This window comes from Columba livia, chromosome 25 (genome assembly GCF_036013475.1).
Source record: "Columba livia isolate bColLiv1 breed racing homer chromosome 25, bColLiv1.pat.W.v2, whole genome shotgun sequence".
In the NCBI taxonomy this organism is placed as follows: Eukaryota; Metazoa; Chordata; class Aves; order Columbiformes; family Columbidae; genus Columba; species Columba livia.
Genome location: NC_088626.1, coordinates 2,882,555 through 2,899,580, shown reverse-complemented (window position 1 = coordinate 2,899,580; position 17,026 = coordinate 2,882,555). Strand labels below are relative to the sequence as shown.

General features: G+C 42.6%; 1 protein-coding gene across 1 annotated transcript in view; it reads right to left on the bottom strand.

Moving 5' to 3' along the window:
- Positions 1-17,026, bottom strand: part of LOC135576353 (uncharacterized) — a 148,784-nt gene that overhangs the window by 43,187 nt on the left and 88,571 nt on the right. Inside the window, exons 15-17 of the mRNA XM_065041051.1 lie at positions 15,200-15,351; positions 14,140-14,242; positions 10,258-10,362 (exon numbers count right to left, since the gene is read on the bottom strand). Of these exons, the coding sequence (XP_064897123.1) occupies positions 10,258-10,362; positions 14,140-14,242; positions 15,200-15,351 (360 nt within the window). The remainder of the gene's footprint in view (positions 1-10,257; positions 10,363-14,139; positions 14,243-15,199; positions 15,352-17,026) is intronic.

Below are 17,026 nucleotides of genomic sequence, written 5' to 3'. Positions count from 1 at the left end.
AAACAGGTGAGGCTGAAGTTGGCTGCAATTTGTGACTGTGTTATGTAATTAAGGAACAATGCCAAGGTCAGATAAATTGAGCGAAGGTTTAGTATGTACATCACAAAGAGCCAACTTAATTTATGGGCTACTTTCATATCTGAATGAGGAACTTAGGGAGAGGACTGACAGCCATCATCAGCAAATCCCAGGAAAAAATAAAGACACTTTACATTCCATGCCATAATTTTACTAGTTCTTGAATATTTGCTGCTTTTCCTCCTATCTTATTCAGAAAATTTCCTTTTACAGAAGCAGTTACACTTGTGTTTAGTGTCTCAATAAGGTGAGAGAGCTGTAACAGGGGCCGCGCTTCTGAGACCTGCTCTGAAAATAAACTCCGTAGGGAGTGCAACTGTCCTCCTCATTTCCGCCGAATTCTCTTTCAGGCAAAAGGACCTGAGCCATTTCTGCTGAACGCCGGTGCCGTCCCCTCCGCAAGCCTTCCTGTCACTGCACTTCACGCAGCTTTATTGTCCTCGCAGGGACAGGTACGATAACTCTTGAATTTTGTTAAGAGGTTAACGTCTGCCGCGCCTGCGGTGATGACAGCGCGTTCATATACATCCACATCCTTCTGTCCAAGGCTGCTGACGAGCAAATCTCCGTACAACACCTTGGGGTAGGGAAATAAGATCTTTTAATTCCTTTCTTTCCTGCCCATGACACAACACTGAGGAATATTTTAAGCATGCGCACTGGTTTTAACATCCCATGTTCTGGGAGACTGGTATAGGAACTCAATGATTATAAAAGATACAGCAGAGCCCCAAAACCATTTTTCTAATATATTTCATGCTTCCTTTTGCTGCTTGTTTGCACTACTCTGCATATCTAATGAACTGTCCTCAGGTTAACCCCAGACACAGTTGGTAATTACTTCAGGTGTCACATTCTGGCTGGGTTGAACATTTCTTATTGTGATCACCGTGTGCACGTTCACCAAGGAAAGAGGCGTTTTGACAGCAGCAAACCCTGAAATCCAATTTTACTGTCACACTGATGCTACCAAAGTTCAGTCTCAAAAGCAGAGCGCATGGGAATGAAAATTTGCCTACCAGCTGTGATACTGGAGATTCATAAAAATGACTCAAAAAAACTAGCAAATTTAGTTGATCTAGTTTTCTTTGATCAAATTGTATGGTTGAATTATATCTCTACTATAGAAATCAAAGAAATCTTGGTCTTCCTTTTAGGTACTGCAGTACACAATCTCTTCCCCAGCTACCCAATTCTGCCAGCTGGCATTGAAACGCACACTCCATTCACACTAACCAAATGAAATAAATCATTTTTCACTTTAAGTATTCAAACAAGTCCCCAAACAAAAAGCTATTCTGAGGTTGCTTGAAAAATGTTGAGTCCGTGCCTGAAGGAAAGGCAGCAGGAAAAAAAAATCCCATAGTGTTCATCTTAAATTTTGCAATTTAAAACAGAAAAGTAAATAATATATTACAGATTAAGATCCCTAGCTGGTAACCAGACCAGTTAGCTTATAACAGCCAGAGTAAAAAGACAGGAGTGTAGCTCATTTGGCTAAGTTGGGGATGGCATCTGCCATGGTGAGAAAAGGGCTTGAAGGCTCAGGTTTCTCACATCTTCCAAAAGGTGTAATTATGTCCCAAGAAATAGGCTCTCTATTCCCATCTATCCATCACAGAATCCCACAATGTCAGGGGTTGAAGGGACCTGGCAAGCTCATCCAGTGCAATCCCCCCATGGAGCAGGAACACCCAGATGAGGTTACACAGGAAGGTGTCCAGGCGGGTTGGAATGTCTGCACAGAAGGAGACTCCACAACCCCCTGGGCAGCCTGGGCCAGGCTCTGCCACCCTCACCAGGAACAAGTTTCTTCTCAAATTTAAGTGGAACCTCTTGTGTTCCAGTTTGAACCCATTACCCCTTGTCCTGTCACTGGTTGTCACCCAGAAGAGCCTGGCTCCATCCTCCTGACACTCCCCCTTTAGATATCTGGAAACATGAATGAGTCCCCCCTCAGTCTCCTCTTGTCCAGCTCCAGAGCCCCAGCTCCCTCAGCCTTTCCTCACCCGGGAGATGCTCCACTCCCTTCAGCATCTTTGTTGCCCTGCGCTGGACTCTCTGCAGCAGTTCCCTGTCCTGCTGGAACTGAGAGGCCACAACTGGACACAATATTCCAGGTGTGGTCTCCCCAGGGCAGAGCAGAGGGGCAGGAGAACCTCTCTGACCTACTGACCAACCCACTTCTAATACACCCAACTCTCCAGCCTGTCCAGGTCTCTGATGGCAGCACAGCCTCTGGCGTGTCAGCCACTCCTCCCAGCTTGGTGTCATCAGCAAACTTGCTGACAGTCACTCTATTCCCTCGTCCAAATCATTGATGAATATATTGAATAATACAGGCCCCAGCACTGCCCCCTGAGGCACTGCACTAGATACAGGCCTCAACTGGACTCCGCCTCATTGACCCCATTACTCAGTGTCCTCCTTTCCTAAAGAAAAAGGCTCCTGAATTCAGAGGCACTCAGGTCTCCACGTAATTGATTGTCTAAGAGGATTTTAAGTATTTTTTCCTCACATAAAGACATGCAGCTGCCTCAGTGTACTAGCTGATAAGAATTTCTGGTTTTCCTTAGAACTATATTTCCTTACACTCGCTTTAAAGCTCCACATTTTTAATCATACTCTAACAGGCAAGAAGCATTTGAGAAGGTTTTCAAAACCTTAGTGGCAGCTTGTGTGTCATCCTGTCACCCAGGTCTAGTTCAAAAAGAGCTCCCATTAAACTTAAGATTTTGATGACACCGCACACCAGTCGTACCAATTGTTGGGATAAAACTGACTCTAGCGAACTAGCAGCTTGATTAAAATCAATCCCAACACACCTCACTATCAAGTGTGTTAAGAATTCTGGCTGGAGATGTAGGATATCAGAGTTTGATGTTTATTTCCGTGTCACTGATACCCAGATGTGCCAGACGGGGCTGTGCTGGGTCCGTGAGGATTTCTTACAGGCAGGGCAGCTCTTGTGCTTATCTGCCGTGGCTCCCAGCAACCAGGTTTTTAATTGAATTTCATTCCCTAGTCCTCATCTTTGGATGAAAATATATAGATTAATTTCCTGTATTTATGGCAGAGCTGTGAATAACCACATGGGAACAGGTGGCATAAAACCTCAGCAACTTCCAAGCATGGTATAATACTCTGAGCAGTAATATCTCAGTGGCAGAATAACCTCAGCCTTCCTCCCCCTCCTGGCCAAGATTTAGCTATAAAAACGCTATTGTGTATTGTTTCCTTTGGGAAGGTGATGGGTTGAGAAGACTAAAAGGGATATAAACTCCCCCTATTCACAGCGTGAACCAATTATTGGAAGATAAAAAGGAAAATCTGCAGATAATTCGCCCATACCTCATCCATATAACACATGTAAAAACTGCTGCTCTTGCTGGCTTAGTATTAAAAGGACAAATACACTATATTTTTGGGGGTGTGAGTAACAGAGGCAACTTTTTTGCATTCCGTTGAATCAATTTGGTTTGGAGTGATGTTTTTTAATCACTCACCATTTGAGAGCTGACAATGCAACATTGCAGGCTGGTTTCAGGACTAACTATGGCAGATTTACAAGAGAGATACCGACGAGATCCTAACTATAAAATTGTTAATGTATTGCTACAGTAACCCCAGAAACACTGAGTGATTTTTATTGGAACACACATATTTCTTCAAGACGGTTCATGACATTTTATCAAATTTGCTTCTGTAAAGAAAGTTTTCATATTATAACTAAACCATTTTACTGTTGCTGTGGTAACTACAGTACCAGTTAAAAAAGGTAACCGCAAAATAAACGCAATTGCTATGTAAAACTCATAGCCAAGTTTTCTTTATAATGTAACCAGTCATCCTCATCTTGTTAAATCAGGAACTGGAAGAACAACTGAGACAAAATATCACATTTGAGAAGGTGCATGAGAGCGAAAAGACCCACGATCTTTCTCTAAGGACCGATTGTTTTTTGGTATGGTCTTGGCAGAAGTAAAAGGGATGGGGGTGAATGGGTAGGAGGATTGGAATGGTGACAGGCAGAGCTATCCTCTTAGAAAACCTCAAATCAGACCTAGAAGCATTTCATAATCACGCCTGCTCTCACTCAGCAAAATTCCTACTGTGGCATTAAGTTTGAGGCAGGAAAGCTGTTGAACAGCATCACCCTCCGGAACGAACATCATCTCCTTTAATCAAGGAAAATAACATTCATAAATCATTTGGTATTTTAACTTATTCGACAATGATGGTTACAGTCAGTGCATGCGGCTTTACAGCCTCCATTGACTCTCATATGCAAACGATGTTTTCTTGGAGCACATGACAATAAATATTGCATATTGAAATGAGCTATCGAACACGCTTATGCACTAATATCTGCACAACAAAGCCCTCAGGACAAATAACGTTACGTGCAAAATTCAGCCCCAGCTTTCTGTTTTCAGCCTGCCAAGAAGTTGTCATTTTCCCTTCGGTTCTGCAGGACTTCCCTGGAAGGGTTTGCACACACGTACAGTAATGACACAATTTAATTGCACAGTCTGAAATAATGCATGTGTCTCAGGGAATGAGACCCCGGAAAGGTCACAGGCTCCCTCATTATCTCTTTGCTTCCTTTTGTTTCTGTGCTCTGCCCTTTTTCATCCTGAGAAAACGCTTCTGAATGTTAATGTCACGGTGCTTGGCATCCTCTTCACCAGTCATGTCAACATAATTAATTAGGATGGTAGAACAAACACCATCTCGCACAGGTCAGGTAAACCCATTTTGACACCAAAGGAAGAGGAGACACTGCAGGATGATGCAAAGGACCTAAACACATTGCCAGGACTCAGTAAACAGTAAAATATAACAGCTGGAACTAACAGGATGAAGCAAAGAGAAGCGCAGCCTGCCTGTTGCTGGAAATGTGTTGTACCGCAGAGTCACGTCCCGCGAAAGATGTTGGAAACCAGAATAACCGGAGGTTTGAAGCTCTCCGTAGGCAAAGTGAGACCTTGCCTTTAGGCACAATGTGAGCACAGAGTAGGCTCTGAAAGCATTTATGTCTCATTTTCCCCTTTTCCTTCTGTCTTGCTGACTGTCAGCAAGATTGGCACTGAAATATTTTCCTACTGGTCTGATTGCTCCTAGACCTTATTGCCTGCAATTCTCAGTTAACTAGAACGGAAGTGTTCATTTGTTTCTCTTCATCCTTTTACACGTATGCACGTAGCCATATTGCAAAAAGGTCGTTAGAAATAATATAGCCTTTAATATTTTACAGGTGATTTTTTGCATCTCCAGTGAAGCAGTTGTGCCCCTCAAGCAGAACCTCACACACACGCCACCCGCTCTGTGATTAATCCCACGCCGCTGAGGCTACAACCTCGGAGGCAAGAAGCGTGCTGGTTCTGACAAACAGGAGCAAAACGTTATCACTGCTGACAAGATGTTTGTCATGCTGAGACGCCAGGATCCCTCCTCAGTTAACACAGGTGCCTACGAGAGCTGCCGCTGCCATAGTTTGGGCTTATAAATACAAGGAAACACTCCTCGAAGTCAGAAGTCACCCTGACAATCAGTCAGTTGCCCTGATGGGAGGATTCAGAGCAATATTCATGCAGAAAAACCTTCCCCGGTGTCTATCCAGCCATGCCGTTAGCTTGTTCTTACTGCAGTTAAGCTTAATTAAAACAGATCTTCCCCAAGACTCCACACCTTGCTCAATTTGGGTGTCAAATGGGCCATCGCTGGGACCAAGGGTAAAACACATAATAAGGAAAAGTGCCTCACCACTCTATACACACTCACCCCGGTGTTTCTTCACTATTTGCAAAGTCATTTACATTCAAGCACAACCGACTTAAAATGCTTTTAATTTGGCAGCAGTACAGATGCTCAGCGTACTAGCCCAAAACATATGGTGCCAAAGAATAACTGGTTTAAATGCAGGGTTATAAGCAACACATGAGTTTCAAGAGCTAACCTAAGGGCCAAAACCACCTCCCCAGCATGGACATAAGATTTATTTTGTCAATCTCCCTGCAGAGGGAAGGAAAATTGTTCTCACTGTATGGAAAAAGAAGCCACTAATACAAATTTCAGGTTCTCAAACGTTCTCGTTGTTAGGGGGAGGAATGCTAATTTCTGCCTATCTCATATGCCTGATCAAATCTAATTTTTTTCAATAGAAACTGTAAAATAAACAACTTCAAATGTCAAAATGTTTGCTTTGTGGGTTTAATATATTGATTCTTACATCCTCTGACACATGAAGAACGTGATTCCATTGACAGAGTGGAAAAGTACATTTCTAATTATTTTAAATGTCAATACGGTCAAAAGGCTACATCTGATGTCATGCCAAGGAAAGACATGATATTCCCTTCCCGTGCATCAAAACCAGATTGTACGTATGTAGGGGAAGGGAATACCTGCTCTTGAGACCAGCCGAAGGAAACATCTGAAACGCGGAAGCCTGAAGAGACAGCTCGGAATTCCATTGTCATTCGTTCGCTGCCTGTCGGCCTTTAACAAGTGAGGCTGAACTCGGAGCCCAAGTCCTTCAGGAGAACGAAATTGAGATTGAAGCAGAGAATGGACAAACTCGGAACTAAATTCTATTAACCCAGGGGACAACCTAAGAGAAAGGAGGAGTTAATCCTTGCAGATGGACAGAATGTTAGCGAGGGAGAGAGCTCAGTGATTTCTGCCTGCAGAGGGGTGCAGAGCAACAACAGGTGAAACCCGCCTGCTTCAACTGGCCATACGGCAAATACCAAACCCCACCATAGCTATTGGCACTCCAATTTTTAATATTGAGAGATTAATTTTGATTTTGAGCGTCAACTTTAAACACACTCATAGATCTCCCTTGGAAATCCATTATGATGTGGAGAACCTGCCAAGTATCCATGGAGTGTGCAGACACAGAATTCATGCTGCAGAACTGGAGATATTTCCATTAGCAATTGTCTTTGCTGCCGTTTCTAATGCCCTTGTTGCAGAAGTCCACGTCTCTATTTTCCACAGCTCTAACCCAGCTTCTCAATAAGCCGAGCTGCTTCCCACAAGCTCGATGGGAATTTATTTCTTCCTCTCTAAAAAGCTGCTTTTCGGTTTCAAACAAAAATGGGTTTGTCAACTGGATGGATTTGATAGTTAGATAAATGTGTTTTATCAACGGAATGGATTAGGCTGTTTGCATTTTGTCACCACAATCTCAATCCATCCTGCCAATAAAACATATTTCATCAAAGCTTTAGGCCACCATGCTAACAGAATGTGTTTTGTCAACAGCCTAAATCCATCCTGTCAACAAAATCCATTCAGAGGGAAAATAACTCAATCTCTTCTGTCAACATCAGGAGTAAAAACTTGGTTGATAGTGTATGAAAAAGAAAACCAAACACCACAGTTAACTGTCCGTATTTTCAGGCCAAAGTAAGAAAAACACAAAAGTATCCATCAACTTAGCATATATAAGTGACAACAGTGGGGAAAATTAAATAATGAGTTAATATTTCCTGGTGTGATTGGAGTGTGATCAAGCTATGGAAGCATCGAGGCTGAAACCTGAGGTTTCTCCTGCCCAGACCTCAAAATTGAATCGAACATGCAGAGATGCTGGATGCTGAGTCTCTATTTATTAAGACGATGACTCGGTACGCAAAGAATAACTGGTTTGAAAGCAGGGCTATAAGCAACACACATTTCCACTACACTGCAGCAATATGAGGGCACACAGTCCAGTTTCCTGTCCCAAATCTTGATGCGAATACAAATAAAAAGAGTAAGACCCATGTTGTGAAAGGTGCTTTTGAGTTCTGCACACTCAATGAGAAATTCATCTTGCTCAACAGAATGTCACACAGATCACTCCCCGTTAAGGCAAGGCTTGTGTCATCAAATTAACTCAATTTCTTCAGCGTTTCTCTACTTCAGGTGAAATTCCTGCTATTTAAAACTGGATTCAGCCTCTTGTTAAAAGGAGTCTTCCCTTCCTCCATATGGTCTATACTAATTATCAGCCTTTTGAACGGCGCTGTTTTGGGATCTATTGTGCAGAAAAAGCATTCATTTTAATCACACAAAGCCGAATAATAAAATGATCTCCATGTGGAATTCCACAACGGGTTTTTGCACCTACAAATCGACTTAAGCATTTGATGATTTATTGATGTCATTACTTTGGCTTCCTAAGCTTTTTAATTTTGTTTCATCTGCATACGGTCTTCCAGACCCTTGATTACACCACTCACCTTGATCATGTACAACTTCAGATCAGCTTAGCAGGCTCTTCCCCAGCTCTGTTTCATAACACTTGCCAAACAAATATCAACAACAGCAGTAGGGATTTATTTTTCCTATTAATAGAGGGCTTAGATCTTGCATTGTGACCCCTGCAAATGGGATGCTGTACCTTTAGCAGTAACAAGACTAAGTTATTTGGGACAAGGATCATCTATTAATTACCTGCACAGAAATTCATACCACTGCAGAAATGTTGTGTTCATCTGATCAAAATAAATGGCTTCTCTGCCTGCCAAATTCTCATCTGGGTCACACAAGCACTAAGCCATTGACAGCTTGGCAGAATGACTTGTCCTCTCTCTTACTAAATTCTTCTATACGTAGATTCACTCATCCTCTGGAACTTGTTAACACGGGGTATCGTTCTGATCAAACAGGTTCAGGGATATCAAAGCTGATCTGGCCACTAGGAATACAAAGCTGCTTCGGTGCAGTCAGAGCGATCAGTCACTCTGACAGCACCAACCAAAATCAGTAGTAATGCCCAGCACACTAATGAGCCGTCACTGCTGGATTAGCATCAGGGCCAGCCAAAAAACAGCAGGAGAGGTGTGTGTCCCACATCTATAGGTATGTACATATACCATCATCTACATACCGTCTACATATACCATCATTTCTACAAACAAGCAAATAATTCCAGGGGGACCGTGAAGAAGCAAATCTGTGACAGCACCAAAAAATGCCGCACTCTGAGGAGCAGTGAAAGGACGGCTGGGACAGCTGAGCATCAAACAGCTTACTAATTGAACAAGGTACTAATTGAAACCTTGATTAGCTGGGTAACCCAGCTCCAGGACGACAGGCATTTAGACAGTCCAACTGCACATCTGTTTTCTTTTACTACAAATGGATCGTCTCATTCCTGAGTCCCCCACACGGATGGATCTCACCCCACCCAATTCCAGATCAGTCCAACTTCATTTTCATAGGCTTTTCTAATAGATTTCTGGCATACATAGTTTAAAACTGGTTAGTTCTGAGGAGACATCGCTTCATCACACACAGGGAAACAAGCCACACAGTCCGTGTCCAGCTTTAACTCATGTTTGCTTCCCTGATGGAGGACAAAACAAATACATCCTCAGCTTTTGGCATCTTGCAGCACTATTTGTTTGTGGTACCTCTGAGGAACTCCAGGCTTGTTCCCTCCACAACTAGAAACGCGGGTTTCGGTCCTGTGTTGACTGCCACAGTTTTACTTTACGAGGATTTGAGTAGCACCCGAGGAAAGGAGAGTTTTTATTTCCCTGATTGACATTTGACTTCCATCCTACAGTCAAGCCCCAGGTAGCTCTGATACCTCTTGAATCACTGAAACCTCAGTTCAGTCACTGCCCTGCGGTTACTTTGGAAAGTCCTTTCATTTCCCTGTACTTACTCTTCTACTCCCCTGCTTTATTACATATTAAACACTTGGACTGTACATTTTTCCAGGCCAGAAATGTCTATGCAGAGCAACCCCTGTAATGGAGTCTTCATTTCACCTGGTCCATTTCTGGGCTGTAGCATCCTTCAAAGCGCAACCGCAATTCCCCCATGACCATATTTCCACAATATTCAGAATAAAAAGCCCCACAAAAGAGTATATTCATATTCATCATCATCGTGGCCAGAACAAGTAGATTGTTTTAAGAACTTCCTTCTAGCTCGTACTCAGCGCCTGTGCAGGATTTCTGTATTTGCATTTTTATTAAAACCTTATCAGGTCTAATGCCTCTATTTGTCATGGTACAATTATATGAAACTGGAGATTAGGCAGGGTCTTACACATCCCATTTTTTCAGGTATTTTATCATGCCCCACTAGTGGTGGTATTTATCAAGTCGACACCAAGTGGCCCCCTCTCCCATCATATGTACTAATGGTTACTTTGCTCCCACTGCCTGTTACCTCTGTTTTTTCATCGATGCTTCCTTGACAAACTGCCTCTCGATAATACCAGAGCTGCCGTGAGGGAATCGGTCGTGTGATTTGTCCTGGGCATTTGCAGAACAGCTGGGTGGAATACACTCCGATTAGAGGTGAACTCATACAGAAAACATCCAGATAAGAAACCAAAGGAATCGCTCTTAGCCTTTAATCCTAGCAATTTAAAAAATAGAAGCAGCAGGTATATAATTCATGGAAGCTTTCTCCACAAGGGCAAAGGATATTGTGTGCCCCTGCAAAATCCATAGCATTCATTCAGCTTTGAATCATCTCAGCTTAGTCAAACACCCCTTTTCTGAGAAAAAAAAGCTCCGTGATGCTCTTCGCTTTCTGGAAACCAAACACTGTATCTGTGATGCCCTCCTGGAGCGGTGATTCAGCAGCATAAATTCATCCACCACTTCCTATTAAATGTGTTGCAGTATTGCTTGTTAGACACTAAATTAAAAGCCCTTTAATTTAAACACACCAGAAGCAGTCACTAAGCTGTCTTCTCTCCAGTTCCCAAGGCAGCAGTAAACTCGGGAGGTTATTTCAGCCTTCCTAGGCCCTTCCCATCGCTTTTCTGCTCTGAAGACGCTACCAGTAACACCCCATCTTTGAAGAAGTGCAAGAGTCTACTCAGCACTGAAGCGTCCAGCTTCTGTTTGCAATCCTAATGTACTTTTTAAACCACTGTTGCATTTGTGCCAGAACAGAGTACTTCTGCGTGATGAGACGTGAAGAAGTGAGAGGGAAACGGAGCTTCTTGCCCTCCTCTCATCGCCACAGGGACTCCCGTCATTATGCACAGGCAGGCAAGCGGAGACAAAGCAACATGTAAAAAACTCCAGGCTGATTCACACGCTGATGTTTTTACGATAGAGAACGCTCCTCGCTATAGAGGACGGGTTTTGGATGGGAGGGCCGTGGTTTTCAGAAAGAAACGTGAAGAATTTGCTCGCTATGAACCTCGCCTGCTCTGCAAGGGGTGGATGAATGGAGCAGCCAGATACCATCAGCTCTGGGAAGAAGGTGTCTTGTGGTGTAAAGTGACTTTGAAAATTTACCCATTGAGACAGAAGATAAGACAGTGGCCGGGTGTCCTCGACAGGGAAACTTATGTTCAAGCCGAGGCCCTTTTCTTGAGGGTTCATGTTATTAACCTCAAAACAATTCAAAACCAAGTGCAATACCAAAAAGCCTTAACTCCCAGTGGAGTCAATGGGAAAGCTTGAACCGAAGTTATTAAAGGAAGGGCTGAGGGGGCCCAATTCTCCTTTTAGTGTGATGTGACTCTATTAGTAAGTCCCAGGTGAATGAAGAACTGTGTGTATCTGAATCCTGCCCGCCCTGCACAGCAGCTTTGTCAAAAGGAGATACAATAAGGGATGGCAGCAGTCGTCTTGTGCAGAAGCTTTACTAGCTTGCTCTCAAACTCGCTTGGTTCAGAGAGCAAAGATCCACATTACTGGTAGCTGGAAAAAAAGCTTAACACACTAAATATTTCAAAGTGGACCTCTGCAGATAGCATCATTTTTACTCCTGAATTCTCTAGAGAAGGAGACACATCTCACCTGAGCTATTACCTAAGCTTAATGAAAGAAAGAAGCAGAGGGGAAAAACCAAGAATGTTTGCCTCTAAATTTTTAAGTGTCCTTTTATCCTTCCAGTGAATCACATTACAGGCACGGGACAGAGTCACAGGAGGACACTGTAAAATGATGAACCTGCTCTCCCTACCTGCTTTGAGCTCAGAAAGCATTTATTAGGTCCATGCAGTGGATTTCAAGAGATGCAAATCGCTCCATGGCTGGCAAAGAGCTTCCAGCTGATCAGGTCGGGGAGCAGATGCAGGGTGACACGTCTACGTTCTTCTCATTTCAGTTACAAATACGCTGCTGCTGTGGTTGTAATTTATTAACCAGGGATTAATCCCCATTCCCTTGAACTGCATCTGGAAAACATCTTCCCTAATTCCTGCTCCTAACCCAAGTCTTGAGCCCTGCGAAGTTATTTTCAACATGAACAAATGCTGTTGCGTCCCCCCAGAAAATCACAACAAATCAATGAGCCGGGCTGCTGGTGCTTTGGAGCAAACAGTGGCTCAATTGTTGGGACAAATCTCGCTTGGCACAAAATATTATAAGCAGCAAAGCTGGTTTCCAGCAGCACAGAGGAAAAGAGGCTTAACAGCCCAAGCATTACATTTCCAGCACCATAAAAGCTGGTCAAATAATGGAAAAATGTATGCAAGTATAAAGTCATTTGGTGATAGATGGGGAGGATTAAGCTCTGATGAATAAGTTATTCTCTGTAGAATATATTTCAGCTTTACCATACTGCTTGACAAATAATGGACAGATTAACTGGCTACATTTTGCATAATGTATTGTTTGCTAAGGTTGTAAACTACACAAAAATATAAGGTGTTTTTTTTTTTTTAAACTTGAGACTAGTTTTCTGAATATTCCTCCCCCCATGCTTTAAAATCACTATCTTTACAAAAGAACACAATAAAACTAATCTGCATCAAGCCCAAAATGGAGTCATTAAACTGTATTAAATCCCCGTGAAGACTGTTCAGTGCAGTTTAACATCCTTTATAAATGGAGTACAATAAATTGACCTAAGGCTACACTGAACCTGGATGAGAATTAACAATGTCATTTAATTAATCCACACCAAGTTTAAAAATTTCAACTAATTAAAACAATTTAATGAGGGTGGTGATGCCCTGACCCAGGTTGCCCAGAGAGATGGTGGATGTTCCTGCCCATGTTTTTATTGGCGTATCTCACAGGACTGTACTAATGCTTATGAAACTTCAGAATATATTAACTGCAAGGCAAAATGCGTGAGTATTATTACAATTCCTGTGGCACCATGGAATATTTTCACATAGGAGTCTTTGTTATGCCACAGTAGTGTAAAAGATGCTCACAATAAATGATCTGCATGCATCTTCCTCGAGTCCTCTGGCTGCAAGTGAATACCAGGAGCATCGTTTAAATTTCCCATGAAGGAAGCAAAGCCCTTTTTTCTTACCTCCCTGTCTTTCTCCTCCCAAATCAAATAAATTTTAGATATTTAAGTGAATTAAAAGGCAATAAATCCTCACCTGAGAAATGGTAGAAGTGCATAGCGAACACTGTGCTTAAATAATTTAGAGAAATGACCTGCAGTGATATAATGCCTGCTGAAGTTCAGGTATTTATTAGATTACCTTCCTTAGTGCTTTGGTTCTTTCATGAATCTCATTACATCAAAGGTGCCCCACGCTAAGGGAACGGTTCAATGACTTAGGAAACCTTTAACAACTCCTCGTGTTCCTTTCTGATGGCATCTTGAAAGGAGAACAGCAATGTGGTCCATAAATTGCATAAGGCCCGAACAGGTCCAGAGGCAGCGAGAGGTGACGTTTCTGCTCCGCAGACTTATGAATCTCCTCAAAATCCTCCCCAAAATCTCAACCAAACCCCAGGGTTACTCAGCTTCTCCCCCATCTCCAACAGGACCACACCAGTGACAACCTGTGTCCAAAGCAAAACATCTTAAGCCTGTGTATCCATGAGGGGCCATTGTTGGTAGCTCATTTCTACAAAGTTTAGTTACAAGCGATAATAAAAACCTGATGTGTTTGCAGTGCTACAAAGGGCAGGCAGCTGCAAGGTGCTGTGGTCGTTAACAGCGTCTCTTTTCCTACCCAAATGTCCTGGCCTCCCCACTTGATACAGAACTGGATAAGAGCAAAATAAAACTGAGATTTTAGGAGATGGAAAGAAGGAGATTTCACCATTCAACCCGTTTTACTTCTGTCCCCCACCCGGAAAAATAAAAAGACTCAATAAAATTTCACGTTACCGCTTCTTTTCCTTTGACTGTGAGTTCTTTGGGGCGCCGGCGGCTCCTTGATGCTCCTCGGGATGCAGACGAGCAGAATAAGCCCCCGTCTGTGTGGCAGCATCTGTACATTAAAGGGGTGCAGGTAAGCGAGGGCACTTTCTGGAAACATCCACCCATTTTCCCACTCTCTAACTCAGTTTTTGGCACCGGAAACACACTCCTTAGCGTACCCCAAGTGAATTGTCGTGGCAGAGATGATACGAAGGTGGCCTGAGAAGCAGATGATTTGCTGGAAGAAAATAGATAAATGCAAACTGCAGCTCTTAAGACAGCACGTGAGATAGGAAAGAGCTTGTGAATTGTTGTTCTTCCCATAACATGGGAAATTGCTGGTTTTTTGAGCGGGGCCTTTGGGGCATTGGACACTTCTACCTAAGACTTGAAGGACCTTTTCGGTGCAAGACTCTGCTTGTGGCCGACAGCAGCAGCTGCACAAAGGGGCTCTCGGCTGGAACTACGGGAACAGTTTCTTCTGACAACAGGGGCGCAGGAAATAATTTGTACTTGCAGCTCACAAATCCAAAAGCAATTCTTTCCATTCCCAAATACAGTCATTTACTGCCTGAATTCGGCCCACAGTGCAGCACGATAGATGAACCCTATAGCAAGGCACCTTTTGCAGGATTTTAAGGCTTTAGATGTTATGACTGACAAGCCTTTGGAGCCAGATCCATCCTTTTAGCAGATGATCCTTCATTCAGCAAGGTTATTTAACACAGCATTTAAATATAAAGCAGTAAACATTTGCTTTAAGTTAGACTCACCCCTGTGTTTAAAATTAAGGAGCATCATTGAATGGAGAAATGGAGACAAGCCCAACTCCTTGAGGAAACATTTTGTGCACTGATGTAGCCACAAGAGGCTGATTCACTAATTGCAAATGCAAACAGGCTTTTGCTAAACTGGAGGTGATAAGAGGCTGTCGAGAGCCTTAGGTGGCATTTCCTTATCACATTATTTATTCATGTGGCTCAAATGAAAGCGAACCTGCGCGTTTGACTAGTCTGACACTTCTTACCTCGTGTACATAAGGGCATCCTAAGTAGGCAGTGAAATTCCAGGTTTTCTGCAAGTCTTTTCCTCTCCTCCACCTCCGGTTTCATTGAGAATTCAGCTCTGGTGGTTGGTGCCAGGACAGAGCAGCACTGAGACATTATCTTAGTTTGAAACCTGCAGAGACATTAACGTGAATGTAATTTAAAATTACAACCTGAAGTATTTTCAGTAAGATCTATGCACAGATTCTCATAAGAAATACCTGACACCAGTTGTTTTAACTGACTCTCATTTCTCAATGTCTCTAAGAAATAGGTCCAGTTCTTGCACTTCAAGGCTGCAGGTAAAATCTCAGCCCGTTTCCTCATGTTATGCTGCACCAGCATTTAAAAAGATATTGCATAATGATAAAGAAAACCCTTCCTATCCTGCAGCTGCACTGTTTTCTATCAGAAAAATACCCTGTCTTGTTCCACCTTTCCCAAAATTCATGTGCATCTAGAACTCAAGTGTTCCCTGAACTTGAAAAGCCAAAAACCTTAATTCTCATGAAGCCAACTTAGTGATTTCAGCGAGGAACCAAAGAATTTAGGCTCATCCAAATGCAGTTGCTTGGTTTGAATCCAGCCAGACAGTTGATAATGATGGATTAGTGGCAAACAAATACCCATTTGGGTACTTCTGATCACACCACATATCTCCTCCCTGGGCAGGAGACACCTGAACCATCACTCTATCCTCTTCTTCTCTAAGTAGCGTAATTTCAGAAGAAAACCAGAGAGAAACAATTAAAAAGCAAAGCATGAATTGAAGTATTTTTTTAACCCCCAGAAATGAAGATGTTTAAGTGAGTACCCGCCTCTCGGCAGTCATTTACACGGCAATGGATTAGGTGGGGTCTTAATATCTAATTGTTTTGTAATTCAATCCGAGCTGTTGCCATGGCAATCCTTCCATGCTATGTGAGATGTATTATTCAGTGAAGTGCCTCCTGAAAGCAAAAGCCACCTAGACACTCATTGACAGCTCCAATGAGGGACCAGAAGCCAACATGTCCTTCTAAATGTCTGCGCACTTGAGTCGTCTCCAAACCCGAGACTTGACCCGAGACTTGACCAGAACCATCAGCCACTTCTTGATTCTCTCTGCTTTACCATGAAACTCTCTCAGAACAGATGTATTTCTTGCAATGTTTTCAAGCCGGGAAGCATTCTGCAGAAAATGCTTTTGGTTTTGTGCGTGGGCTTGGTTTTGTTTGTTTGTTTAAATTAACAGCTTGACTTATGCCGTTACATAAAGAAAATTCCTTATCAACTATGACCTTTTAATCCCCAAGAGGATTAAAGTTCCCCTATCGGTTTATTAGCAGTAGCCTAGAAATGCCTGGTTTATTTTCTATCAGTCACAGACTTCCTCCACAACAGCATTTAAAATGGGTTTTTAGGTTTTTATGCTTTAGGTTTTTATGCTTTATTAGGTTTCTATGCTTTATTCACTCTTAATATTCGTCTTCCAAGACCATGAAGCAAACCTAGGCACAATATAAATACTCAATATAAACCAACATGCTGGTGGCTAAAACAATAGTAAGAGACAGAGTGATTTACTTTATAGCAGCTAGAAATATAATCTATTATCATGGGATTCAATGGGTAGGGATCATTTGGAACCTTCTGCTGCAGCCCTGGTCCACCTTCTGACTGCTGGAAAAGTTGGCAAGAGCAACCAAAATGAAACTAAATCCCTTTCTGAGGAGTGTGGCAGCTGGATGCGCATGTAAAGACACTAGCACACACTTTCATTGATACTTCTATGTGCAAATGCTCATTCTAAGTTGATTAAAAATGCT